Source organism: Chenopodium album, chromosome 17 (genome assembly GCF_948465745.1).
Source record: "Chenopodium album chromosome 17, dcCheAlbu1.1, whole genome shotgun sequence".
Classification (NCBI taxonomy): domain Eukaryota; kingdom Viridiplantae; phylum Streptophyta; class Magnoliopsida; order Caryophyllales; family Amaranthaceae; genus Chenopodium; species Chenopodium album.
Window position 1 is genome coordinate 44924516 of NC_137850.1, and position 26452 is coordinate 44950967.

At 34.8% G+C, this 26452-nt stretch overlaps 4 protein-coding genes and 1 pseudogene across 6 annotated transcripts; 2 read left to right on the top strand and 3 right to left on the bottom strand.

Moving 5' to 3' along the window:
- Window positions 1–1771: 1771 nt before the first annotated feature.
- LOC145589122 (uncharacterized) lies at window positions 1772–3431 on the top strand. The gene is made up of 2 exons (XM_081645683.1): window positions 1772–2489; window positions 2659–3431. Exons 1-2 carry the CDS (start codon window positions 1772–1774, stop codon window positions 3429–3431), a joined length of 1491 nt encoding a protein of 496 aa, XP_081501809.1.
- A 2633-nt stretch (window positions 3432–6064) lies between these two features.
- LOC145588162 (purple acid phosphatase 2-like) lies at window positions 6065–9599 on the bottom strand. 2 transcript variants are annotated; one of them, XM_081644804.1, is made up of 8 exons: window positions 9235–9599; window positions 8725–8925; window positions 8293–8404; window positions 7910–8139; window positions 7575–7737; window positions 6991–7211; window positions 6604–6725; window positions 6065–6501 (listed from the first exon to the last, which is right to left on the bottom strand). In XM_081644804.1, the coding sequence occupies exons 1-8, from the start codon at window positions 9430–9432 to the stop codon at window positions 6303–6305; spliced, it is 1446 nt and encodes a 481-aa protein (XP_081500930.1). In that variant the 5' UTR covers window positions 9433–9599; the 3' UTR covers window positions 6065–6302. The 2 variants fall into 2 exon arrangements, with proteins under 2 accessions (XP_081500930.1, XP_081500931.1); XM_081644805.1 differs by having other exon boundaries at window positions 7599–7737; window positions 9235–9597.
- A 2141-nt stretch (window positions 9600–11740) lies between these two features.
- LOC145588163 (sugar carrier protein C-like) lies at window positions 11741–13876 on the top strand (annotated as a pseudogene).
- Window positions 13877–14837: 961 nt separating this feature from the next.
- Window positions 14838–17231, bottom strand: LOC145588164 (purple acid phosphatase 2-like). Its single transcript, XM_081644807.1, has 8 exons — window positions 16953–17231; window positions 16638–16838; window positions 16420–16531; window positions 16077–16306; window positions 15829–15967; window positions 15519–15739; window positions 15294–15415; window positions 14838–15189 (listed from the first exon to the last, which is right to left on the bottom strand). Exons 1-8 carry the CDS (start codon window positions 17154–17156, stop codon window positions 14997–14999), a joined length of 1422 nt encoding a protein of 473 aa, XP_081500933.1. The 5' UTR covers window positions 17157–17231; the 3' UTR covers window positions 14838–14996.
- A 926-nt stretch (window positions 17232–18157) lies between these two features.
- LOC145588165 (ABC transporter E family member 2-like) lies at window positions 18158–24088 on the bottom strand. Of its 2 annotated transcripts, none has more exons than XM_081644809.1 (13): window positions 23987–24088; window positions 22862–23016; window positions 22317–22402; window positions 22074–22171; window positions 21872–21989; window positions 21700–21789; window positions 21181–21485; window positions 20869–21064; window positions 20605–20790; window positions 20167–20436; window positions 19660–19905; window positions 19299–19434; window positions 18158–18497 (listed from the first exon to the last, which is right to left on the bottom strand). In XM_081644809.1, the coding sequence occupies exons 2-12, from the start codon at window positions 22962–22964 to the stop codon at window positions 19315–19317; spliced, it is 1818 nt and encodes a 605-aa protein (XP_081500935.1). In that variant the 5' UTR covers window positions 22965–23016; window positions 23987–24088; the 3' UTR covers window positions 18158–18497; window positions 19299–19314. The 2 variants fall into 2 exon arrangements, with proteins under 2 accessions (XP_081500935.1, XP_081500934.1); XM_081644808.1 differs by having other exon boundaries at window positions 23951–24087.
- Between the last annotated feature and the right edge of the window lie 2364 nt (window positions 24089–26452).

Here is a 26452-nt window from a genome sequence, read left to right on the forward strand (position 1 = left end):
TAAAAACTTATTTGAACTTGAGTAATCTGAATATGATGAGTAGATAATCAACTAATTTGGTAGTTAAAAGGCAAGGTGGGTTGTTTCAGTTATCAATGTGGCCATCCTAGGTCATGTAATTGATGTTGAGGTACATAATAAAACATCTTGAATCCTTTCCTTCAAAAGTCCAAAAAATAAGATAATAAATATTCAAAAGTGATGGTGGGATTGGTGGGAGGTGTATTATAGGATCATATAATGTTGTTTTGAATGATATATTTCCACTAAACAGTTAGATAAATTACTAAGTCAATGACAGAAGGTGAGTTTGTAAGTGTCTAAAATGATAGTTAAAAGAATAAGTGAACGATTCCAAATACTTAAGTGACCTCGTGGGATCCATGAAAACATCCTGCACTCTTCTTTTTAGGATCAGAAAACATAAAATTTTCTATCTACAATAGTAAAGGTCATAATCCATGTTTTTAGACCAAATTTGGGAATTTTTTTCAAATTTGGAGTGGATGTGTATGGTGTCTTCTAGGACCATAATAATTGGTTTGGAATCATAACAAACCTACTAACAAATTTATGAAATCTTGAGAATCAGTTAGATTGATCAATTATATTGGAAATATGTTTTACTAGCTAGAAATGAAGAGATTGTTCATTAGCCAACTTGGCATCCCTAGGTCCTATTAAGGTGTTGGGTATCCTTTATTGAGTCATCACACCTCCCCACCAACCATTGTCTATGATGCATGGGTTGTTCATATTGATGTTACACCCACCACTACTATATTGTTGATTTTGGTTTTTATAGTAATTTATAGAGAAATCTTTGTGAAAGTATGGGGTCTTATGTAACCTCATGTTTAGTTGGTTATTGGACGAGTTGGGTGTGGATCGATAGTTCATTATTGGTGTGCATTGATGACAAGTTGGGTCAAAAGAAAGTCATTTTCAATGCAATGCAGGCCACGGGTTGATAGTGGTTGAACCAATGGGCGAACCAAACCCAATCCAAGATTATTAAACACCCTAGTTACCACACCCATCAATCTTGATACTATTATTAGAAACCATGTGTACAATAGCGGTAAAGGCAATAGCTTCATCCCTAAATCCCCTCCACACCCAAAACCCCGAAAACTAGGCATTACGCTTACTAAGCATTTTCTTTTGCAAGACAAAGTATCATTTGCTAATCTTCTAATCACTGTTACATATAAACATTTTTATTTTTTTCCCCTCAACTTGATAACTAACTTCATTAATAGTCAAGAATCCTTTCAATTTAATATAACTATTTCTCATTAGTCAAGTAAGCTTTGGCTAAATGTCAAATTAAAGAAATACCCCTTTTCTTCCTTCATATTTAAGTGATTCCAATATTATGTACGTAAAATGCAAAAAGCTGCACCATGGATTAACAATCAAACAAAAGGTCGGTCCATTTTATATTTGCACTTCAGATACATAGAAATTTAATTTTCTGATTTTAAAGCTTATTCTTGTATGATAATTGCATGTGTATGTAATATGACTTCAACTCTTCAAGGAATATATTTAACTTTTGGCCCAACAATTAAGGAAAATAATAAATTAATATTAATTATGAATTCATCAAGCTTGACTTCCTACACTTCCTAGTTCCTACACTTCTATAAAAGCATGCAGTTGTTTGTTTTAGGATATATCATCATCAGCCCTTGAATATTAGTAATTATAACTTAATCATAAGTATTACTTACAATATTCATTAGTGCTAAACAACTAATTAAGAAAAATGGGTTTGCCCAAGATGATTTATCTTGGGTTGTTTGTTTTGTTTTTGGCTATCATGGCCGAGGCAGCAAGTACTCCCCCAGGAATTGCAAAAAATCCTTCAAGAGCATCGTGTAATAAGAAGGAGTACAAGATGTGCTACAACTTAGAGCATGTTTGTCCCAAATTTTGTCCTGATAGTTGTGAAGTAGATTGTGCTTCATGTAAGCCAATTTGTTCTTCTACTTCAACAAGTGAACATCATTCACCTTCGGGATCATCTTCTGCAGCATCATCCGCCGCTTCATCTGCAGCATCATCCGCTGCCTCATCTGCTGCATCATCCGCAGCATCATCTGCTTCTTCATCGGCAACATCATCAGCATCATCAGCAGCCTCAGCAGCTGCTGCAGCTGCCGCTGCTGCATCTTCCGGTTCTTCCTCCTCTTCTTCCTCCCCCTCTTCATCTTCATCTGCTGGAGGACAAAAAAACTCCCATACATCATATTACCCAACACCGTCAACTCCTAAGGCACCAACACCTTCTCCTTCTACTCCATCATCGCCTTCAAAGCCTACTCCCTCGACATCTTCTCCTCCTTCCTCTAATGCTGGCTACAGAAAGAGAGCTAAATGTAACAACAAGAAGTACGGACAATGTTATAACCAAGAGCATGTATGCCCTGCTAATTGCCCTACTTCATGTCAAGTCGATTGTGTCACTTGCAAGCCTGTCTGCAGTAAGTTTTTTTTTTTAATCTATTAAAACAATATTACATTTACATGCACTGCATATACCAATTTTGAACCCAAATGTTAGAAATATTTTTAATTACTCTACATTGTCATTGGTTTAACTCTTACTCCGTATTAAATTAGCCACTAATTGTATGTTTGTGTACAACGTAGACTGTGACTATCCAGGAGCAGTATGTCAAGACCCTCGCTTCATAGGAGGAGACGGTATCACCTTCTACTTCCATGGAAAGAAGGACAAAGACTTTTGCCTAGTGACCGACCCCAACCTCCACATCAACGGACACTTTATTGGTAAAAGAAATGCAAACATGGGACGTGACTTTACATGGGTTCAATCCATTGGAGTCCTCTTCGACAACCATCGTCTCTTCTTAGGCGCTAAGAAGACCTCCGTATGGGATGATGCCAATGACCGCCTTTCCTTGGCCTTCAACGGAGAGCCAATATACCTAGAAGAAACCGAAGGCTCTCAATGGTCATCCACCTCCACTCCTTTAGTCACCATAACAAGAACAAGTAAGACCAACGAACTTATCGTTCAAGTCCAAGGAAAACTCAAGGTCACGGCTAAGGTTGTACCTATTACCGACGAAGACTCTAGGGTGCACAACTACGGCATCACCGATGAGGATCGTTTTGCTCATCTTGATCTCGGGTTCAAGTTTCTATCATTAACCGGAAAGGTTGATGGTGTACTAGGGAAAACTTACGCGAATGATTACGTGAGTCGAGTTAATACTCGTGTATCAATGCCGGTTATGGGAGGAGAAAGGGAGTATGCTAGTAGTAGCATTTTCGCCACGGATTGTGTGGCTTCAAGGTTTGTTGGTGCTCAAGAAGAGACTTTATTGCCAACCATGGAGCTTGCTAGCATCAACTGTGGTAGTGGGATGAATGGAAGTGGGGTTGTTTGCAAGAGATAACTCAAAGTATTATTATTTCCATGTGATGGAAATGTATAAGTAACAAGATTTGTTTATTTGTATACTCATATAATAAAGTACATAAATATATGTACAAGGTTGAATGTCTTAAGAATATTCAGCATTTTATAGTATGGTTGATCTATGATTGAGAATTTGAGATATATTTGTAACAAAGTAAAATGCTTTCAAATATATGTTCTTAATAAAAAGAATTATTACTTACATTGTACTACTAAGTTTATATGTCATACTTATGTGTTATGTTGATTTTGCATAAAATTTCTTACATACCAGTTTGCGAATCAATATGACCATTCTCTAGGACCTTTACCAATTATCAAGATTTTTGAGGATGTGAGAGCGTTGTATAAGAAATGATTGGCTTTGCAACTTCAAATATATATAACCCAGGCCATACATTTTTTTTAATTTTTTTTTTTCTTTTTTTTGAGAGAAAGAAGCTCCGACATTATATTAAATTAAATCAATTTCCGCCAACAACAAGATGCCATGATGAAACGGGCCATACAAATGTAATCCAAATTACCATACGTCTACCATCTACCAACCATATAGACTACGATATTACATGCCCTTTTTACATGAGGAATACTAAAATAGTCAAACAAGGAGTTATCTAAGACAATATCACCCATACATTATTAAGGATAATGATGTCCTTTTTGTGCGAAAATGGTACGGATTAAACAAATAGGAAAGTCCAAAATTTAGAGTTCTTGAGCTCGTTAGATGATTTAGACTACAACGTTCCGGCTGTTCCTTATACCTCTTTTCTCCCCACCCATCCATCTTCTCCCTTACGCTCGTATTTTTCTTTCTTCTATAATATTTCTCTCGTACAAAATAGAGAAATATTAATTTTACGATCATGCTTTTTAAATCATTCTTCATTATAAATCATTTCTAGAAATAATATTTTCCGTCAAAACAAAAGAAGACAGTATAAAATCTAAAAATCATCACCCAAGTACTCGAAATAAGTGCATGTCTCCTAATGACCAACCAAAGTCTTATATTCTTCTTTCTTCCTCTCTAAACTTTTGTTCTTTAGTCAAAAGTCAAGTGAGAGATTTTTCCATAGTCAAGCTGAACATCTGAGCCATTGTTCTCGTTCTTGTTCCTTCCATTAATGCTACAGTGAGTGAGATCATTTATTGAGCATTTTTTTGTTGGTGCAAAGTCCTAGAGCTGATAAAGTTCAGCCCGGCCTGTCCAAACGGGCTGATTTTTTGGCCTTGGTCCAGCCCGTTCCATCATCTAACCACCTCTATGCAAAGAGTTCAAACACGAAGATGGTGTATGTAGATGGAATAGAATACGAGCTTTAGATATCAAGACTCAAGATTTTAACTAATTAATCTAATTGACATCCATACTTGTTTAAAGATAAAGTACTTAACTTTACCATGTCAGATTGTGAGAGCAAACGCGGCAATGGCCTCTATTGAGCTCTATAAATAGGCAAAACAGCCAAATTGCCTATCCAATCCCAAGTGAAACAAAACTGAAACAATCATTATTACAGTTATTAGTTATTTTTTTTTATTGCAAAGTTAATTCTGTTAATTTTCCTCTTCTATTTCATCATCCATACAATAATACAACCACCAAGAGTCACCATGGCGCCACTTACACCGCCATGACTCATTCTGGTTACCGAATACCACTCCTTTCCTTCATTCAACAAACATAAAATCACTCCCAAATATGCCAAATGACAACCAAAATTTCTTAGAAATCTTGTAGGTCTTCATTACCTGCATGGCTGCATCCTAGAATGACCAACATGATGAAAAAATTTCCTACCCCAGTTATTCAAAGTGTGTAACAACTAACAAGACCTCAACGCTGCTTTCAGCATGTCAAGCTCACTAAACTCTACATTCATATGCCCTTCTTACCCGAATCAAACACAATCCAAATCACCACATACCAAGAAACATATCCCTGAGCAACAGGAAATACCGGCTTTTTCCCCCTTGACAACCTCAAACCTTGAGCTCCTATCTTCAGTGACATGCTCAGAAACCGAAAGCTCAATCCCTCAAAAGAAAAGGCACAGGAAGAGAAGGGTATGGAAACCCAAAGGCTCTCTGGCACAGATGGTGCACAAAGGATCTCAAACTCTTGAAGAGACAAGCCACTGTATGTCCCAAGTAGATGATCAAAAGAAGGATGGGAAGAATTTAATTATTGTGCAAGCTCTCTTACCTGTCGATACAGCAAAGATCTTTGATCTAAATAAACCCCCTCCAGCAGAGTTTGAAGAACCAGAAACACTTTCTCTATCGCTAAAACTCTAAAGTTGCAGCCTTGCAAGGTGGCAACCCCCCACCCCTTCGCATTAAGTGTATTAACTTTAATCCTTTCCCATATGAACAATTACGAGTATGATGTAGAATTGTAGTGCCTTAACTGGATCCTTAAAAACTCTGCTTTCATCTAACATGTAGGTGTGGACACAGTTGGTACCATAAGCTAAATATAATTACAATATAATTTTTGCTTCCTTAGAATTTCAGAGAAAGCAAGGGTTTCCTTTACCATATAAGAGCAACTCATTGGCTACTTTTCTGTCCATTAGCAGAATTTACTTGTTCATCAACAAGTAACAGGCAGAAAGTTTTCTTATGACTTAATAACATCAGGTCTAGATAGCTTAAAGGGAATACAGGGGAATTGAAAACTGTATGCTTTATGTAACCTTTATTACTCTACCATTAGTATACATCTTATGCCTTATGATCGTTATAGGTTATACAATTACACCTAACAAAGCACACAAAGAAAAAAAAGAAATTGATGAGAGAACGAGGCACCTTGCAGTATGTTGAAGAATATCTAGTATCAAATAACAGCATTAACAGATTCGGCAACAGGATGCCAGAATCTATTGAAAAACCACATTGAATCTGCTTTCACAGAGGAACCATCTTGGTTACGGTGCCAACTATAGTAAGCATGAGTCCGATTCTTAATGTCAAGAATAGCATGTCCGAAGCTGGCTTCTCGAAAAGCTGAGTAGAATGGCTGTGGTTCTGTCATACTGCAGATTTATATATTAGATGTTAGGGCCACTATTAAGAGGGGAGAAAATAAGGAATGGTATTTGATTCATAAACATAATAAATTGGTGTAGTTGTCTTACTTCGTTGCTAAACCTTCTAGATTTCCTCCATCTCCTATCGTTATGTAAACAGGAGCAGATTGGTCTTCAACTGGTCTGCATTCTCCATTGACAATGGTGTATCCAATATTCGATACACGTCTCTGCATTTCATTTCAGAAGTTAAAATTGTGAAAGGCAGACTACTAAATTCATTTCTATCAGTTGGGTTTGTTCTTTTGCCTAAATAATAAATTCAGGAAAAATAAGGCCTGATCAGAAGAGAAAAAAAATGAGTTAAGGATCGATAATTAGTTTAGGTACGTTCAAATTAATTCAGACAAGGGTTAATCCAATAGTAAGTTTAAATAAGGGACTTCCAGTTTTAAAAAATGAAGCCTTAGGGAAGTAAAGACATATCGAACTTACAGATCTCTCATAAGCATGAACATGACCAGCAAAGACGATATCAACTTTGTATTGGACAAACCAGGGCTCATACATGACTCTCATCGACTCTCCTTCCATGTAATGGTAATTGTAGCTATTGTACCATGGAGAATGCACCAGAACAATTAACCAAGGAGTCTCATTCCTGTTAACCTTTGGTAACTCCTCCTCAAGCCATTTATACTGCGGGGTGTACTTTCCTGCAAAGGGCAATCACAGTTATAATAATTAGAAAGTATAACTGCCGATAGAGAGTTGTTCTATTGAAACTTGATGCTTGAAATTTGATGATCATTGTAACTATGCAAGAACTGAGAAGTTTTAAAATACAGAGTGACACTGTCCAAGCATTAGTCTGAAATTCGAGAGCAATAACACAAAACTTATATTCCCATTTTTTTACAGAACAACCAATATGTTTCCATGTTTGAGATGATTATTATACAAAACAAATAAGCTTCAAACATTTTAGAACTATCCTTAAAACAGACTCATCAACTTCTCAGTTCTCAAGCTGCTAGATCGCGTAAATAAAAGTCAAAGTTCCCAACATTCTTGTGTACTTTTTACTTTCAGAAGGACTTTACCATATGCAGAGTATGATGATAGAACAACTATGTAAGCAGGGCCTCTCTTGATTGAGTACCAGAACGGAGCTGTACTGTTTGATGCTTTGTAAGGTGTGGGATATCGGTTCTTAAATGGTTTGAAAGGTTTTGTTTCGCCCTGTTACAACATAGCTGATTGTAAGTGATTCTGTATAGAATAGCAGTGTGCAAACTGAAGATAAGTTAGAATATGGAAACTACATAGATGCAACAGACTTCTAGAAGCTTAATTTGTTTAACTTGGTTTTCCAAAGAATAAGTTTAAAGGAAACAAAGGTTAAAGTATATACAATTTCAGGAGCAAAATCAATCTCATGATTCCCTGCAGTCCAAATCCAGGGCTGGTAGGCGACGCTTCTCTCAACAAATCTAGCCCAAGAATCCCATCTGTTATTATCATGATTGGGATAATTATCTGCATATGAAAGATCCCCAACAAACAAAACAGTTTGCCCTTTGATCGGGTTTTGTTCATAATGAGTTAGAGTCGCGTTTGAATCATAACTTTGTCCAAGATCACCTGCAAAAATCAGGATAATGAACTTCAGACATATATCATGTACAAAAAGCAATCATATTGCTTACTTCGTATTACAATTAAACAAAATCGAGGAAGTATTTGTTATCCTTGAAGATACATGAATACCGAAAATCTAAATAGTAGTTACCCTACCTATAAGACCAAAAGTGTAACGAACATCAGGACCAACTTTAGGTGGAGTCTTGAACCAGAAAGTTCTTGGGGTTTGTCCAACGCCTACTTCATAGTAATATTTAGTGTCATACTGCAAAAAATTCCAAAAACAATATGCTAATGCTCCATAATACTCAATGTCTAATATAAAAATGCATGTACAATTCACAACAAGGATATTACAAAACAGGTAACATACACCAAAAAGCAACACGAAATTGTTCTATTGTACGAATTCGTACTTTCGGACCATAGTTCGTGGGGGATTAGCAAATTAGGTAACACAATTAATAATTGAAGACACTCAACAAACATTAATTTACAATTAGTAAGCAAACATTAAATAATTACACCACTTTCTAGTACTCCGTACTTAAGTACTGAATTCAAAAAATAGGTTCAAAATCTAACCTCCAAATTTTTTAGGGTACAGTGATGAATATACCCAGAAGTATAATCATGATACTTGTACTTAGACATTTTGCCCTTTGAAGTTTTCTTCTTCTCGCTATTCTTTTTCCAGTAAACCACCTCATTTGAACCTGGTTCCTCCATTGTTACCCATGAAACAATCATTGCTTTTCCTTGATGATCTCCTTGAGTAATATGAACCTTCACACACCATACAAAAACCAAAATATATTCAATTAATTTTCATAATTCAAAAAAAGAATGATTCTATCCCAACTTAAGACTATACCCATGATTCATTTGAGTGAAAAGATGCAAACTTTGGATTATAAATCAAATTTAACTAACAAACAGCTAAATGGGTATCAATTTCACCATAAAATAAGCAATTATGTGAATGTAGGGACTCGGGGTGGTACACAAGACCTCGGATCAAATCTCGTCTACATCAATGACCTCGGCCTTTAATTATAACTACGAGTAATGATTAATGGAGAGAAAGAAAGAAACCTGTTGGGGAGCATTGTAGCCTGGAGGAACAGAGAAGACATCACTATCAAGAGGCATATCAATTGTTTTTTCCACTTTTCTGACAAAATTGCTTGTTTTTCCTCCATGACAAATCAGAGCTTGGTTTAAAATCAAACCCAGAATAACAAAAACCCATAAAATTGAACCAAATTGGGAGGAAGATTGAAATGGAGCCATTTCTATTCAATTTGAAATTTTGGAGAAAATAATCCCCAAAATTTAGTATTTTCCTCCCCTTTTATTATTTTCTTCTTATATTTATAGCATTTTTGCTTTCTTTGTGAATAGGAAAATATTGCTTATGAATTAAAGAATAACAAACCAAAAAGAATAGGAGAATATTCAAAGAGTATAAAATCGCATATAATGTGAATATGTGATTTATGTAATTGATTATTGGTTGATTAATATAATTAGGAAAGAAAAAAAGTATGGGAGTCAACTTTTGACTTTGAATAACGAGAATCTTGAGATTGCGTAGGGATGATAAGGTTTGGGCCGTTTTTATCTAAATATACGAGTATTTTGCATTGCTTTTACTAAAAGGCAACAGTTGATCAATTGATAAAGTTTGTAATCTTACAAATTTTTTGGTTTGTTATTCTTTTATTTATTCCCACGATTTCGGCATTTGGTTTTCAAGACTTTCACAACAAAGAAATGTCCCTTTGAATCTCTTTTGTGATAGTCTACAAAAAAATTAATCAGAATCTAATAGTTGTTAATTATGTTGGATTCACATATTTTCATTTTATCATGACAATTTTGATATACAAGTAGTTTTTTCTCATGTTCAAATAAGTTAATTAGGAACTTCTTAATTTCACATTTTCTATTTCAAGGAATGTGTAGAGTCTAGCAAACGAACAACAATGGACCTATTAGAAAACTATGCAAGATGGCCAGCCCGTAAAGCCCATTACAAATGAGTCTAGTCACAATTCACAAATCATGAAATCAATGATATCTATAAATTTGGCTGCAAAATTATGAACCTATATCCAAATTGAACCCCAAATTAGGTGTTTTGATTTTGAATCAAAACTGATTTTGTACCACATTTTAAATTAATCCTACCTATCGATAATTTTATGTGTTCTTTTAAAAAAAATAAAAAATTGTTTGTGTTCTTTACTTATATGTATACTTGTATCTCTCCTCCTCTTTTCTAGGGTTTCTCCAAAATTTTGGTCGCTTAGGTCGGAAATAGTCTAATTTCTTCGAAAATTAGACTATTTCAGACCCTTTTTCCTTAATATTCTTTAGTTTTGCAATTTAGGTTTCAATAATTATACACTAGTATAGATATTCGCCCGTCTCCCTATGGTGGAGTCGTTAGTATTTGTTAGTTAAGTTGTTTGTTTGCATTTAGGGTTTATCAAAAAGGTAATCATCTTTTGCACTATTGTCAGTTCCTTGATAAAGATTTGTTCGGGATCGCAACGGTTGTCAAATTTTCGAATGCGTTCAAGCGAATTAGATGAAAATCATCCTTACGGCTACCACAAATCATTAGACCGTCTCTCCGAAAAGGCTGTATATTCCAGCGATATGTGCGAGAGATCTACCACAGTGCAAGTTGTGTTTTTCTGTTCCTTTTTCATTTTCCTTCTTTTATTTCTTTTTCTTTTTCTTTTCCTTTTCTTTATCTTCTATTTTTCCTTTTGTTTTGCCTATTGTTTTTGTTTTTTCCTTTTCTTTTTCTCTTTATATTTGCTTTGATGAAGGAAACCTTAGTTTGATTCAATTTTATGTATTTGTTAATTTAGATTTCATTTGTAAATGGCGAATGGCTTTTTATTAATGAATTGATTTGTTTTAAAAAAAAAAAAATTAATCCTACCTAGTGGGTGGATATAGGCATATAGCAATGTTCAACAACTTACTATATACGAAGTACATTATAATGGAAACACGTGATAACTCTAATGAGATATTTTTTCATAAATTCTTGTCAAATTTAAGAGTGATAACTCACAAAAAAAAAAAAGAGGAAATTTTACTCCGTATAATAAAAACAAATGAACAATATTACAGTGTACTCCAATGCAATTTATTTTAGAAACTTGACAAAAATTTGTTTCCTTTTTTTTTTTTTTCACTTTCTCAATCATCTTCCTCAGCAGTAATAATGGCAATTACTAAAATATGTCCCAAAAAAATAAATGGCAATTACGTCTACAATTCCCATATTTGATGCATGCACCACGTCTAGATTATCTATCTAACGTACGTGTAAACTTTCCTCGTTGTGGTATGCCAAGTTTCCAAAAACATTTCCTCCAAAATAAAATTCCAAAAATATGCATACTTTATGTATTATAAATACACCCTTCATTCATTTATTTGCAAAAAACATCATCATACTCCTTTTTTATAATCCAAAACTAGCTATTATACGAAGTATTTAATAAAAACACTCTTTATTTTTACTTTAATTCAATTCCCTGTAAACTTTAGCTCTTCACTCTCACAGAAAAACAACATGCCAAAACCATCAGGAGGATTTGTTCCTCAACATCAGAAAGAGTACCCCAGAAACGCAACACCTTTTGTGCTAGCAACATGCATTGTCGCGGCTATGGGTGGTTTGATTTTTGGTTACGATATAGGAATTTCAGGTAATACACAGGACAATTTATACTCCATCCGTCTCAAAATAAAGTATTGCATAAACGTGTTAGAAAAATAGCTAATGGTTAAAGTTACTATTACTCGTGTATTTCTAACGTGTTGTTGTGTACGTTTTATTTTTGTTAGGGGGTGTGACATCTATGCCGTCGTTTTTGAAGGAATTTTTCCCATCAGTATACAAGAAAGAAGAGCTAGACACTTCAACAAACCGTTACATTATTTAATAGTGAAACCGTTACATTATTTACTTCAACATTATATGTAACTGCTTTATTAGCTTCTTTGGTTGCTTCAACTGTGACAAGAAAGTTGGGTAGAAGAAGATCCATGCTATTTGGAGGTCTTCTCTTTTGTTCTGGAGCTATCATCAATGCTTTTGCACAAAATGTAGCTATGTTGATTATTGGTCGCGCTCTTCTCGGTTTTGGTGTTGGATTTGCTAATCAGGTATTTAATTACTTAATTAACAAACTAATTAATTACACATCTCAAGTTAGACACTGCAGACGAGTACTTAAGTACTTGTTTATTTTATTCTAAGATGACACGAAAAAGTTGTCATATTTTATAATTTCACATAGTATTTTTTAATTTGGTGTAGTATGTTATGATCATATTGAAAAAGTTGTTATATTTTACAATTTCACAGAGTATTTTTTAATTTGGTGTAGTATGTTATGATCATATTATTGATAAACATGCAACTAAGTCTTTTGCAGAGTATTCCAAGGAATTATATGTATTTGAACTATAAGTCTTTTATAAATTTAATTAATTATATACAGTATACTTTTTATGATACTTCAATAAATCTTATAATTACATTAGTACTAATTTATGCTTAATTTGTGTCATTGTGTGATCATGAGCATATAACAGTCAGTACCACTCTACTTAGCTGAGATGGCACCATACAAGTACAGAGGAGCACTGAATATTGTCTTCCAACTCTCAATCACAATTGGTATATTAGTAGCCAATGTTGTAAACTATTTCTTTGCAAAAATTGATGACTGGGGTTGGAGGTTGAGCTTAGGAGGAGCCACAATCCCTGCTATGATTATCATTATCGGGTCCATCGTTCTCCCTGACACTCCTAACTCCTTGATTGAGCGAGGGATGTATGACAGGGCCATTGAGAACCTTAGGAGGATTCGAGGAATTAAAGAAGTAGACAAGGAGTTCAATGACTTAGTGGAAGCTAGTAAGGCCTCGAATAAGGTGGATCATCCTTGGAAAAACCTGGTTGAAAGAAAGTATAGGCCTCATCTTACAATGGCAATTGCAATTCCTTTCTTTCAGTAGTTAACTGGTATCAATATCATCATGTTCTATGCCCCCCGTCCTTTTCAAGACTATTGGATTTCATGACAATGCTTCGCTAATGTCTGCTGTTATCACTGGTGCTTTTATTGTGTTGGCCACTTTTGTTTCCATCTATGGTGTTGATAAATGGGGAAGAAGGCTCCTTTTTCTGCAAGGTGGGATTCAGATGTTCATTTGTCAAGTAGTTGTCGCGATCTTTATAGGAGTTAAGTTTGGGGTGAGTGGCAACCCAGCAGCACAACTTCCCCAATGGTATGCAATGCTGATTGTGCTCTGCATATGCTTGTATGTCTGTGCCTTTGCTTGGTCCTGGGGTCCACTCCCTTGGCTCGTGCCAAGTGAGATCTTCCCTTTGGAAATCCGTTCTGCAGCACAAAGTATCAATGTATCAGTCAACATGTTCTTCACTTTTGTCGTGGCTCAGGTCTTCCTCACCATGCTTTGCCACCTCAAGTTCGGGCTCTTCCTCTTCTTTGCCTTCTTCATCTTTGTTATGTCGGTGTTTATCTACTTCTTTCTATCCAAGACCAAGGGCATACCCATTGAAGAAATGAGCATTGTGTGGAAGAATCACTGGTTCTGGTGCCGCTTTCTGCCTGATGATGATGATAATGACCTTGAGATGGCCAAGAACGGGCAGCCTCCCAAGAGCATCAATTGAACCTTATCCAACAGTATCCATTAGACATTTAGACTGACAGGAGAGTTTTTATTTACTTCATTCATGCTAATATTTACTGCTTTGCTACTTATTTCTTTATTTGTTGTTCATTACTGGCAGAATAAATTAGATTTTAAATTTTTGGTCCATGTAGTGTAATAGATTCATTACTAAGTACTGATATTCATATATCCAAGTATGTTTACTACTGATCAAATTTGCCAAGTGCAGTTTTTGTATTATTTTTTTTTTTTTTTTTTTTTTTTTTTTTTTTTTTGTTACTTTAACTTCACAATAGCACCAAAACATATATTTGTCGAAATTGGACAATACAATTCTCCAAATCTTCCTTACACTCTAAATTAAGCCATTTGGCTGGTGACAACACGAGCTATATATATACGTCGAACCCCTAAGAAAGTAGCTCAGATTACCAAAACACAGAAAAGTTAAGGATCACCAGTTTGCAACTTGACAAGGATGTATACGTTTCCTGAAGTTATTAGCAGAACCAGTGATCACATTGCCGGAGAACTTAATCTGACAAATTACTGAGCTCCTTGAAAGCATGAAAATTTCTGAACATAATTTGTTTTCTATTCGTATTGATTATTGTTAGGCATTCCTAATATAGAAATAGAAGCATAAAGCAGATCCAAAACAGTTGCATTACTTAGAATGTACTTTAGTAACTTGTTCCCATTGCCATTCACAATCATATTTGATATCACTCTACCTTCTTAAGCTTACCTAACAAATAACCTAGTACTCAAGAATCCCAACCCCGGTCATCTCATGTAAAGTAAAGATTGATCAAAATTATGGAAGATTCATAGCAAGGCTACATCATCCAAATGCTCAATAATAAAGGAAGGAAGAAGACTACAATTGCATAAAATGAGGGATCACAACAGTATCTTAACCAACCCTTTTCTGATTGCTGCTATCAGAACTTGTAATATTATGTTTTAAAAGTGCAATTTTGTTTAGTGAATGATGTAAAATTAACATAGGAATAGTATGCACCAAAAAAGCATTACTCTATGATACAAAATGGGAATACACAAGTTAATGAGATTATTCTGTGAAAAGAAAATAACTCTTTCTGTTGTGATCAACATCAATTGTCAGAGGAATTGTCCTCAGGCATCCAGTATCTGTTGTGTAACCACATGGAATCGGCTTGGACAGAGTAACCATCTTGGTTACGGTGCCAGCTGAAGTGAGCATGAGTTCGGTTTTTTATATCAAATGTTCCGTGCCCAAAACTAGCCTCTCTGTAAGCTGAGCAACTTGGTTGGGGTTCAGTCATGCTGCAAGCAAAATAGGGCCAAATAAGTTCAATTTCTTTTCAGCACTTGACCAAAAAATATGAAGAATTATAGCCAAGAATTGTTATAAGTTGAATTGATCTTACTTGGTTGCTAATCCTTCAATATTTCCTCCATCACCAATGGTTATGTATACTGGAGCAGAATGGTCCTTTACAGGGTTGCATAGGTTATTTGTGATGTTGAACATGATATTAGACACTCGCTCCTGTGAAATGGAAAACATTTTAATTAGACCATAAAGCTAGACTGTATGTATGTTCATGCTTTAATTGCGAAAAATTAGAGCATATTTGGAAGACTGTACTTACAGATCTTTCATACGCGTGCACATGACCAGCAAAGACCACGTCAATTTTGTACTGCACTAACCAGGACTCATACATGACTCTCATGGTCTCCCCTTCCATATAATGGTAGTTGTAGCTGTTGTACCATGGCGAGTGCACCAAGACGATCAACCAAGGTGTCTCACTTCTGTTTACCTTAGGAAGCTCATTCTCAAGCCATTCATACTGAGGGGTGTATTTACCTAAATCAAAATTTCCAATTATTGCAGTAAGGACTTTTTCCCTTTTGGAACTAATTTTTGGTAACAACATAATAGCTTTGATACTTTACCATATGCAGAATATGAGGACAAGACAATAATGTATGCTGAAGCTCTCTTAATGGAATACCATAGAGGAGAAGTGCTCTCCGAGGCCTTGTATGGAACATAATATCGGTGAGTGTAAGGCTTAAAAGGCTCTGTTTCATTCTGCAGAAAAAAAAAAAAAATAATTACCAGATAAAAATCAGAATTTACATACATGTTAGTGCTATATATCAATACATGCTTGTAAGTTGAAAATGTTAAGAGTGCTTACAATTTCAGGGGCATAATCAAGTTCATGGTTTCCGGCAGTCCAGATCCATGGTTGATAAGCTGCACTCCTCTCAACAAATCTTCCCCAAGTGTCCCATCTCACATTGTCATGAAATGGGTAGTGATCAGCATAAGATAGGTCCCCAACAAAAAGAAGGGTCTTCCCTTTTGTTGGATTCATCTCATAATGTGTAAGTGTCATGTTTGAGTCAAATGTTTGGCCGAGATCTCCTGCATAATTATTCAATACAACAAAGAATGATCAAACTATTTCTAAAATCTATACAAACCATTTTAGTTCTTCTTTTGGAATTTTATTTGTCAGAATGAATTCAATTTCTTGCCTATGATACCAAAAGTGTATGGTACATCAGGACCAACTTCTGGTGGAGTCGCAAACCAGAAAGTCCTTGCATATTTTCCAGTCCCAACTTCGTAATAATATTTGGTATTGTACTGCACATGTTTATAAATACAAAAGTTAAGAAAAACTTGGTTATATTATAAAGTTAAAAGACAAGACCGAACAAGAACATATCAATCCAAGGACGAGACAACTAACCTCCAAGTTTTCGATGGTGCAGTGATGAATGTAACCAGAAGTGTAATTGTAGTACTTGTATTTGGTGACTATGCCTTCAGCCGTGTACTTATGTTGGCTATTTTCAGTCCAATACACCACTGAACTAGAATCTGCCGCGATTGGAGTAACCCAAGACACAATCACACCCTTTCCATTATGATCTCCTTGTGTTATATGAACCTTCAAACAAAACAACCCGAAAAAACAATCTCAACAACGGAGAAAAAAATACAGCATTGACCAAGAGGCAAAACACCGAGCTCAATGCTGGTAGGAAGATATCAAGATAGGTACCTGTTGAGGAGCATTATGTCCTGGAGGTAGTCTAAAAACATCACTGTCAAGAGGCATATCAACAGATTTTTCGACTTTCCTGACGAAAGCACTTGATTTTCCTGCATTGCTAACCACTGCTACATTCAGAATTAATCCCAGAACCAAGAGAGCCCCTGAGCAAGAACTAGGATATCTGTTCATCCCACCCATTTTGTATTGCATAAACTTCGAGGTACCACTGCAGACATATATATAGTTTCCAAAATGTATAATTAAAAACAATGAAATGGAAATTAAAATGTTGTCTTAAAAAAAAATGGAAATTAAAATTATTGAAGCTTGACTAGTGAGCAGGTTTATGTGTGAAATTGTTAATTAGCCAATAAATCAACTGGAATATCCATAAAAGCTGAGAATATACTCATTAAGAAAGATGAGTTTTGTCTGTATATAGTTATATACACTATTTAGTTGAATTTCCAAGAAGAATCACATCTGATGCCATCCGTTAAACTAGGATATGTGACAATAATTAAATTTCGCTGACACCAATAAATTGTTAAAAAATTCCTTAGTTTGGTATCAGTACTTTGTAGGACATTTCACATTATCTTTCTGATCAAAGAGCCTTTTAAATTAATTTTTTTGGGTTTTCCTTTTACACTGTATATGGGTAAGCTGTCGCCTCCTTTAAGTCAATAGTTATTTGTCTTCCTACCTCCGGTTCATATTATATGCAACTTCGGAATTTTTTATGTCTCATAAATAATACATCAAAATTGCATATAATACGAACCGAATGTAGTATTACATGCACCCGAGAACACGGTACGGAATCTACAGGCACATCACAGAGGCAGATGACTCCTGCAGCTCAATATAGCATATATCTAATAATTTGCAATCACAAGTGTACTTCAAAATTGGTTAGACGTGCTTGTCATTTTGCTAAATTAAGAACCAAAATTTTATTGAGGTTGGGTGCAGAATTCGTAAGTTTTATCCATTGCAAATTAGTCAAAATTAACATGCCATAATTGTTTCACTGGGAGGCAACTTAGCAAGTTAAAGAAATGTGTAGCTCTAACAGCTTCATCAAAAAGAGAGGGAATAACCTAAGATTTGCACAAAAAATAACAAGCATTATTAGATTTTATCAAGAAAACAATATTGATTTGTATCACTTCAGTATAATCAAACGCCCTCAAAGAGTTGCCTCAAAAAAAAAAAAAAAAAAAAAAAACGCCGTCAAAGAGAAAACATCATCCTGATTCAAATCAATGCCAAAATTGGCCAAGGCAAAATTCACTCGCGCTAGCTAAAATCTTTATCTAGCCCAAACATGGTGCAAAATTTGATCACAACAGAAGAGATCTAACGCTAATGAAATAACAGTAAAAGATCACGGAAACAAATAAATCAGTATGCGAGGAGGAAAATCTGAAGGCCACCCTCTATCACCCCAAAATTCAAACTATCACCATCACCCTCAGCTCCAATATAACAATAGCCAGCAACAGATCAAATGCTGCAACTTCTCCTTGAGATTGCTGGCAAAAATTCCTGCAAAGATGCAATCAAATTACAGACTTCAGCTGGTGGGAACAAAATCAAAGATAAATGCAAAGGGCATCATTTAGAATGGAAAACGGCAAAAGGTTATTGGAGTATGCAAAATGTCTCAAGCCGATATAAATCTCGCATAGGGAGCAATTTTTTACAATTCACTATCATACAAGGCAAAAGTCTAGACCTCAAGAACACATCTGTCCATACATATCTGTCAGAAGTTACGGCATTGGCAGGTTAACATTATTCATGATATATTGGTAATACAGAATAATATAAGTAAAACATATTTTGTGTTGTGATTCAAGTCCACCAAACCCCAAAAAAAGAAGAAAAAAAAAAAAAAAATATATATATATATATATATATATATATATATATATATATATATATATATATATATATATATATAATAGTAGTTTGACAGAAAAGTAAAGCATTATTTAATAAAAACAAAACAAAAAACAAACAGGGAGTAACACATGACTTTGGACAGAGTAAACAAAAAGATTATCATGAAACTAAGAGAGCTTCACGTTTTTCAAAATGTTGAAAACCAGATTGCAAATAGCTTTTCCATCTATAAGCTTGCCATAATTCTCCTACAGAGACCCCAAACAGCGACAAACTCTGCCAAAAAAACAAAGACAGCATAGGAACATTCCACCAAGACAGCAGAGCCTAAGTTTAGCCTCCAAAACCAGACCAAGGACAAGCACAGACACTGAGATACAGTTGGACAACAGAACTAAGACTTACTAGAAAAGGAAATATAGAAAAGGCAGAAGAGCAAACCTGTGTGAGAGTCAAATCAATCATCCAGGTAATAATAAGTTCCAGCAGATTTTTGCTCCCTGTCCTTAGTGGACTCTAGCTTGTTAATCCTAGGTCGAAAATTAGTTGGATCCCTTCTGAATGTGATATCCAGATGCTGCAATTATTCCCAGGAAAAAAAAAAAAATTACAAATTGCATCACTAGCATTAACAAAGCAAATTAAAAAACCACACCGAGCAGAAAGTCTTGCTACATCCCAACACTCCCAAAATAGGCCATCTGAGCATGACCCTCAACATTAACAATGCATTTAAAACTTAAATTCTTGTGAAATAATCCACAATGCTCAACAAGATAAAGCAAAAAGGAGTGATACTTACAGACAAGAAAAGATTCATTCCAGTCAGCAATGATTGGGGAGAATTTGCAACACAATCCACAGATGGCATTCCTTCATACACAATCACTCTGTCCGCTAGATATGTTGCCATTATAAAATCGTGTTCGACAACAAATGCAGTCTTCTTGGCATGGAGAATAAATCTTTTTATCACCTTTGAAGCAACAATACGCTGCTCAGAATCGAGGTATGCACTGGGTTCATCGATCAAATAGATATCTGCAGGCTGCATGAGTACAAAATGCTTGATGTAATAAGAAGATTCATTTCAATTACTAAAAGCCAAACAGAAGAATTAGTAGCCAATCATTCAATAATATTTCACCATGTAGACATTATTATGCCCAAAGAACCTGCATACTAAAAAAACAGTTTCCGTGATATATCCCACACATAGATCACACAGTATCAACCAAGAAACGAGAAATTAGAAGCAAAAGACAGAAGAGACAAAGAGCAAGTGAGCCACACCAACAAATAGGTTTACCTTTCCTAAGCACAAAGCTAATGCAACTCTCTGCAATTCTCCACCAGATAGATTCACAACTTCCTGATCCATTAGCTGCTCAATCTGAAGAGGCTTCATAACATCTGAGATAAATTGGGGGTGAGTATATGAATCCCTTATCTTTTGATGTAATAGACTCCTCACACTATGTTGGAATTTTGGACTGATCTTCTGGGGCTTGTAAGAAACATTGAACTCAGGTATTTCCACATCAGAGCCTTCCACAGTATCAGGCTTCAGTAGACCAGCCTGAAATTTCAGAATTAAAAGTGGGTTAAGGATCCTAGACCACCAAAGGTCTCATTTCCATGATAGCATATGGTTTCTTTTTTTTTTCCAATAACCAAAACCAAGAGTAAATATTTTCCAAGACAATTTCAAACTATTCATCTCTTAATTAATGTAAAGAAAGAATACCAGCATACGAATAAATGTTGTCTTCCCCGTTCCATTTTCTCCCAGCATCACAATAATCTGTGAGTCAGTAAATTCACCTTCCATAACACGCAGTTTAAACCCACCCTGAGTTTTCGTCATTGTTGGGTATTTGTATCGAGCATATGTCTCAACTTCCTCAGCGTTATCTTGAGGTGTCTCAGCAACCTAAAGAATCACACATGAAATGACTGATAATAGTATGTAAAGAGCAGCTGAAAGTATGTAGTGTAAATGAAAGATTACCTTGAACGTAAGAGACTCAACCCGAAAACGAAGATTTTCTGTAGGTACAAATCCAGCCAAGAATATATTGATTCCTTCTCTAACAGAGAATGGTAGGGTGACAACTCCATATGCACCCGGTTTACCATACAAGCAGCAAATGAAGTCTGAAAGATAGTCTAAAACGCTAAGATCATGCTCCACGACAATAACATAGCTGAAACACACAAGTAAACAACACAAAAAGAGCTTTTCAATTACTTGTTCATCCGGTACAAGGCCCCTTACAAGGCTACAAATACGGTAAGAGAGAGATCAAATATGAATAGATACCTATTGGGTCTAAGCAATGATCTAACAACTTGAGCAGCTTTAAGCCTTTGTTTCACATCCAGATAACTTGAAGGCTCATCAAACATATAAATCTCAGCAGCCTGTATGGCAACAACTGCAATAGCAAACCTCTGCAGTTCACCACCAGACAGATCTCCAACATTACGATCCAGAACTTTATTCAGCTCCAGATTATCACAAAGTACAACCTTCATATCTCTCTCATCTTTCTGCTCAAGCACCTGTCCAACATTGCCCTGGACTGCCTTCGGAATATGGTCCACATACTGGGGCTTGATAATAGCCTATACATAGATATGCAAAATTAAAAAAGAAAAGAGGCAAAACAAAATAGACAAGAAGTGCTCACACCTAATAACACATCAAAACATTAATAAAATAAAATAAATAAAAAAGACACAGAAATCAAAATACAAAAAATACTCAATGGTAAACTAGTAGTCACCATTTTCAGTAATAAAGGTAAGCAAGGGCTTTAAAACTAAAAAGAGTAGCTACCTTCAAATTATCTTCCAATATGCGCGTAAAATAATTTTGCAGTTCAGATCCACGGAAGTATGTTAAGATTTCCTGCCAGTCGGGTGGATTCTGCAGAAAAAACACTAGCAGATGAATAGGCAGAAGAGATCACGAAGCAATCAACAAAAATTAGTGATATTGAGCATATTACATTGAACCTTCCCAAATTGGGCTTCAATTTGCCAGCTAAAACTTTGAGAGCAGTTGACTTCCCAATACCATTTGTTCCCACTAAACCAAGAACCTGCCCTGGCCTGGGGACAGGTAGCCTGTAATTGAATGTGTTCACCGTTTAAAACTGAAAGATCAGATGGAACATAAAATCAGTATGTTAGGACCCCAAACCAGCAAACCTGTGTAGCTTGAAAGTATTGGGGCCATAACGATGTGTTGTATCCTTGTCCAAATCTTTTGGAAGATTGATGATCTGAATTGCTTCAAAGGGACATTTCTGCATCCATGATTGACACAGAGTCAAAAAAAAAAAAAAAAAAAAAGCAATAAGCAGCACACAATGTGGTTGTGGTCTACATAAATATGAGCATATGTTTTTAATATGTATGGGTAAGTAAGAGGGAGCATAGATTATAGCTGACCTTGACACAAATACCACACCCAATGCACAGCTCCTCAGATATAAATGCGAGCTTTGCTGCTGGAGAAACCTCAATACATAGTTTCCCTGGGATGAAGGAAAACAAGTAATAAAGGTTTCATTACAGATCATATAACATACCAAATCTATACATTAATAAGTGTATCCATCAATCAGTATGACATACATTTGACCTGCTTACATATAAGCTTTCACAAAGTACATGACCTTTCTCCGTCATCATAGCTCATGAACCAAACTCACTTTCAGGGGAGGGGGGGGGGGGGGGGGAGGGGCAGAACATTTAGAAAACCACTGCCCCCGTGATAAGTTCAGTAAATAAGTCCCTCAAGCAACATTGTCAAGTCAAAAAAATATCAGAATAACCAGCGATCACCACCAAAAATATACCACAAAATCTATGTACAACAACAAATATAGACTTAAGCAAATCTCTCAGAATATTTAAAGCAGGTGAAGAAGCCGAAGTAACACTATTGCACCAGAATGATAAATCAAGTTATAATACAGAAAACAAGTGCACACCTGTCTTAACCACAGGACAGCTCTTTTTGCACTCCTGACGGCATTTTTTCGGCTTGCACCGATCAGAGCTCACAATTGCAATACGTGTCAGACGTTCTGACATCCTGCTACTTCTTGTTGTACTAAAAGGAAAACCACCCAATAAGCCTACGCCACTGAGAGATTAAACAAGACAAGTGAATGACAGTAATGGAAGTTACTACTAAGACGTGTAAGGATCTCCTAATTACACAAGATAAATTGTAAGAATAGTCTTAACTCTTAATTTTTGCAAGACAGTAAACAAAAGTAACTCAATGTCAACCAGAAAACACAACAACCAAGTCAATAGAAAATGAGCTACAATTTAATAAACAATCCTTAGTCACGGAACAAACATTAATTACAGCAACTAAAACAGGTTATGAATATGCATCACTATATATTATGATATAAAATATAACACATTCGAAAAATCTAAAGAATCACATAAATTGGTTTTTCGATAATAACTACAATAGTAATAACAACAAAAAGATAATAACTACAATAGTAATCGAAAAACGAGTGAGGAGCCACAGATTCTACAGTTTCTCCAAACAATACAATAACAACACAAGTGATCAGACAGATCTTTATCGATGTTTTTTCCGCGAAACGATCACAATAGTAAAGTACAATTAGGATTTAAAAAAAAAAAAAAAAAATGATCACCGTGTTTGCCACTTTATAGTACAGACAAGCCCGTCCCTGGGCTGAGCGAGGGAGAAAGCAAACAAATTCCATTTTCATGGTTCTATCCTAACATTAAAGACATATGTAACAAAATTTTACAAAACATTAGCAACCAAATTTGATTCAATTATCAAATTAGGCTCAAAAATCATGTCAAATTCTTCTCTATTAAGAAAATGAATAGAAATATTCTAGCAACGAAATAGAAATTTATAATCGTTCATACGTTCAGATTTTATAACCAATTGTTCAATAATCCACCTTCAAAGAACCCTAAATTGACTGTACTGACAATTAAATTGAAGATTAACACTTGATTCTGAAGTTGAAATTAGATTATTACCAAAAAAAAATAGAAAAAAAAAATTAAGGTACCTCAGAAGCTACTTTAATGGAGGACAGAAAACTCACAAGCGTTTCAATGGAGAAGGAGGAGGGAGGCGTGCAGCGAACACGCGAAAAAGCTCTAAAGGGGGAGAAAAGAAACGTAGGAGGGTTTCTTATCTTTTTTTTTATTATTACATAATATTACAAAAAATGTAATAAGAAGTGAAAAAAAATATATATATATTTCAAATTCGCACCAAATATATATATTCTAAATGCGGAAAGTTAATGGCTTGTTTGGCATCGTTTTTGGTTTTCAGTTTTCTGTTTTTTTGAAAATAAAAAAACCAAAAACAAGAAATAAGAAAAAGGTGTTTCCACTTTTTAGTTGCCAGTTTTCAGATTTATCATGGTTTTAATAAGTTTGACTATTTTTTAATTTATTGTATGACATATATCATATAATTTTGAAAAATAAAAAACCAAAAAATAGAAAACCACAGTGATGCCAAACGAACCCTAAATTTGTCTCCCTCCATTTCATAATAATTGACGTAGTTCCTATTTTTATCCCTTTCACAATATTTGACATGCCACTAAATACGGAAAGATACCACTAATTAAAAAAAATATTTATCACATTTTCTCTCTCCTCACCTACTCCACTCCCACCTTATTTGTTGTTTTCTTGTAATATAAAAATACAAAAGTGAATATTTATATAATAAACAAATGTTTTTCTTAAACTACGTGTCCATCCCAACGTTCCAAGTATTATAGGACGGAGGGAGTAAATGGTATCTAACTGTTATATATGGTTGATCACACCGTGTGTTCAATTGTTATTACATGAGTTATTATTAGTAGTTTTATAGGGGTTATCCATTTAATGTTATAGAGGTAATTCCGTTAGTGTTATAAGAATTATTTCGTCAGTGTTATTGGAGTTACTTTGTTCTTTTGCAAGTAGCAGCTACACTGGTGGTTTGCCGCGCATAACAATAAGGTAGTTATTGAACATTTTTTAGAAATATCAATCAATGTGCATATCGTACCCGTGCTAATGCCTATATTATATTATACGCAAAAGAAAACAACACAAAGTGAAATGTTGGTAATTATATGAATTCCTTGAAAAAAAATACCCAAAAAAAAAATAATAATAATTATTGGGATGGGTAGTAAACATGATGTATACATTTTTTTGTTTCACAAAGTTTCATATGTAGCTGGCCACACCGCGTGGCTAGATTATTTGTTTTGGGGTTACTCAATTGGTTAAGGGTTACTCGGAAAAGGGTCACTCAATCGAAGGTTACTCTGTCGATCAGAGGTTACTCTGTTAGGGGTTACTCGATCAGGGTTATTCGGTCAATTAGGGGTTACATGATCAGTCAATCAGAGGTTAATCAGTCAAGGGATATTCAGTTAGTCAGGGGTTACTCAGTCTGGAGTTACTTAGTCGAGGAATACTCAGTCTGGCAGGGGTTACTCGGTCAGAAGTTACTCTGACAGGGGGTTACTTGGTTAGTGTTTTGTGTGTGTCAGTTGGTCGGTGTGGCCAGTCAGACAGAAAATCATGCTATTTGATTTTGATATAAAGGTGTGATTAAAAGAAAAACAATTATGGAATTTTTAATGGAAAATAGTGGATCTTATGGTGGTTGTATTTTTTTATTTTAAATGAAGTACATGTAATTTTAAGATTAATTTTCAAGTGTTATGCGGAAAAGTTAAGAAAAAATGTGCAAAATTAAAATAGATTCCTTGTAATTTTGGGGATTGGGGTTTTTAAAAACCAAATTATTGGTTGATATATTAAAATAAGTAATTTTTTGTTTTTCATTTTTTTCAAGTAAAATGCATAGTATGTGTGTTATTAGTAAAAATAGTAATAGTGGAAGTTACTTGGAGATTTATTTTTGTTTTTATTTTTTTTTAAATGTGGAAGTTATTTGGAGGATAATGCAAAAAAAATAATAAAATTAAAAAAAAATAATAAAATTGCATGAGAATTGAGGGTTTGGAGAAACCTCATTAACTTACTCTTAAATTATATAATAGATAGATTATTGATTGTTAGTAAAAATAAAAATAATCTTAGGGTGTGTTTTATTCACCTGATTTTTACTTATCTGAACTTATCTGATCTTATTTGAACTTATCTTAACTTATCTGAACTTACTAGCCCTTATTAGAACTTATTTTAGTTATAAATTAAAGTTGGATAGCCTGATTAACCCTTTTCACAAGTTATATGAACTTATTTCTCCTAAACTTATCTTATCAGAACTTATTAACCCTTAACTTATTAATTCTGAAATAAGTGGAAAAAAGGTGAACAGAAAATTACGGGACTTTATTTTACCATTATAATTTAGGAAGATAATTATCTCCTTTGACTATACAACAAAAATATACTATACAAGATAAAAGCCCATGCGATGTACGGTTTTATTATATTTTATTTATTTTGAATATTTCTTGTAATTTCTTAATCTCTAACAATTTTTTTTTAAGAAAAAAAATTACATACTAATATCTACAAAT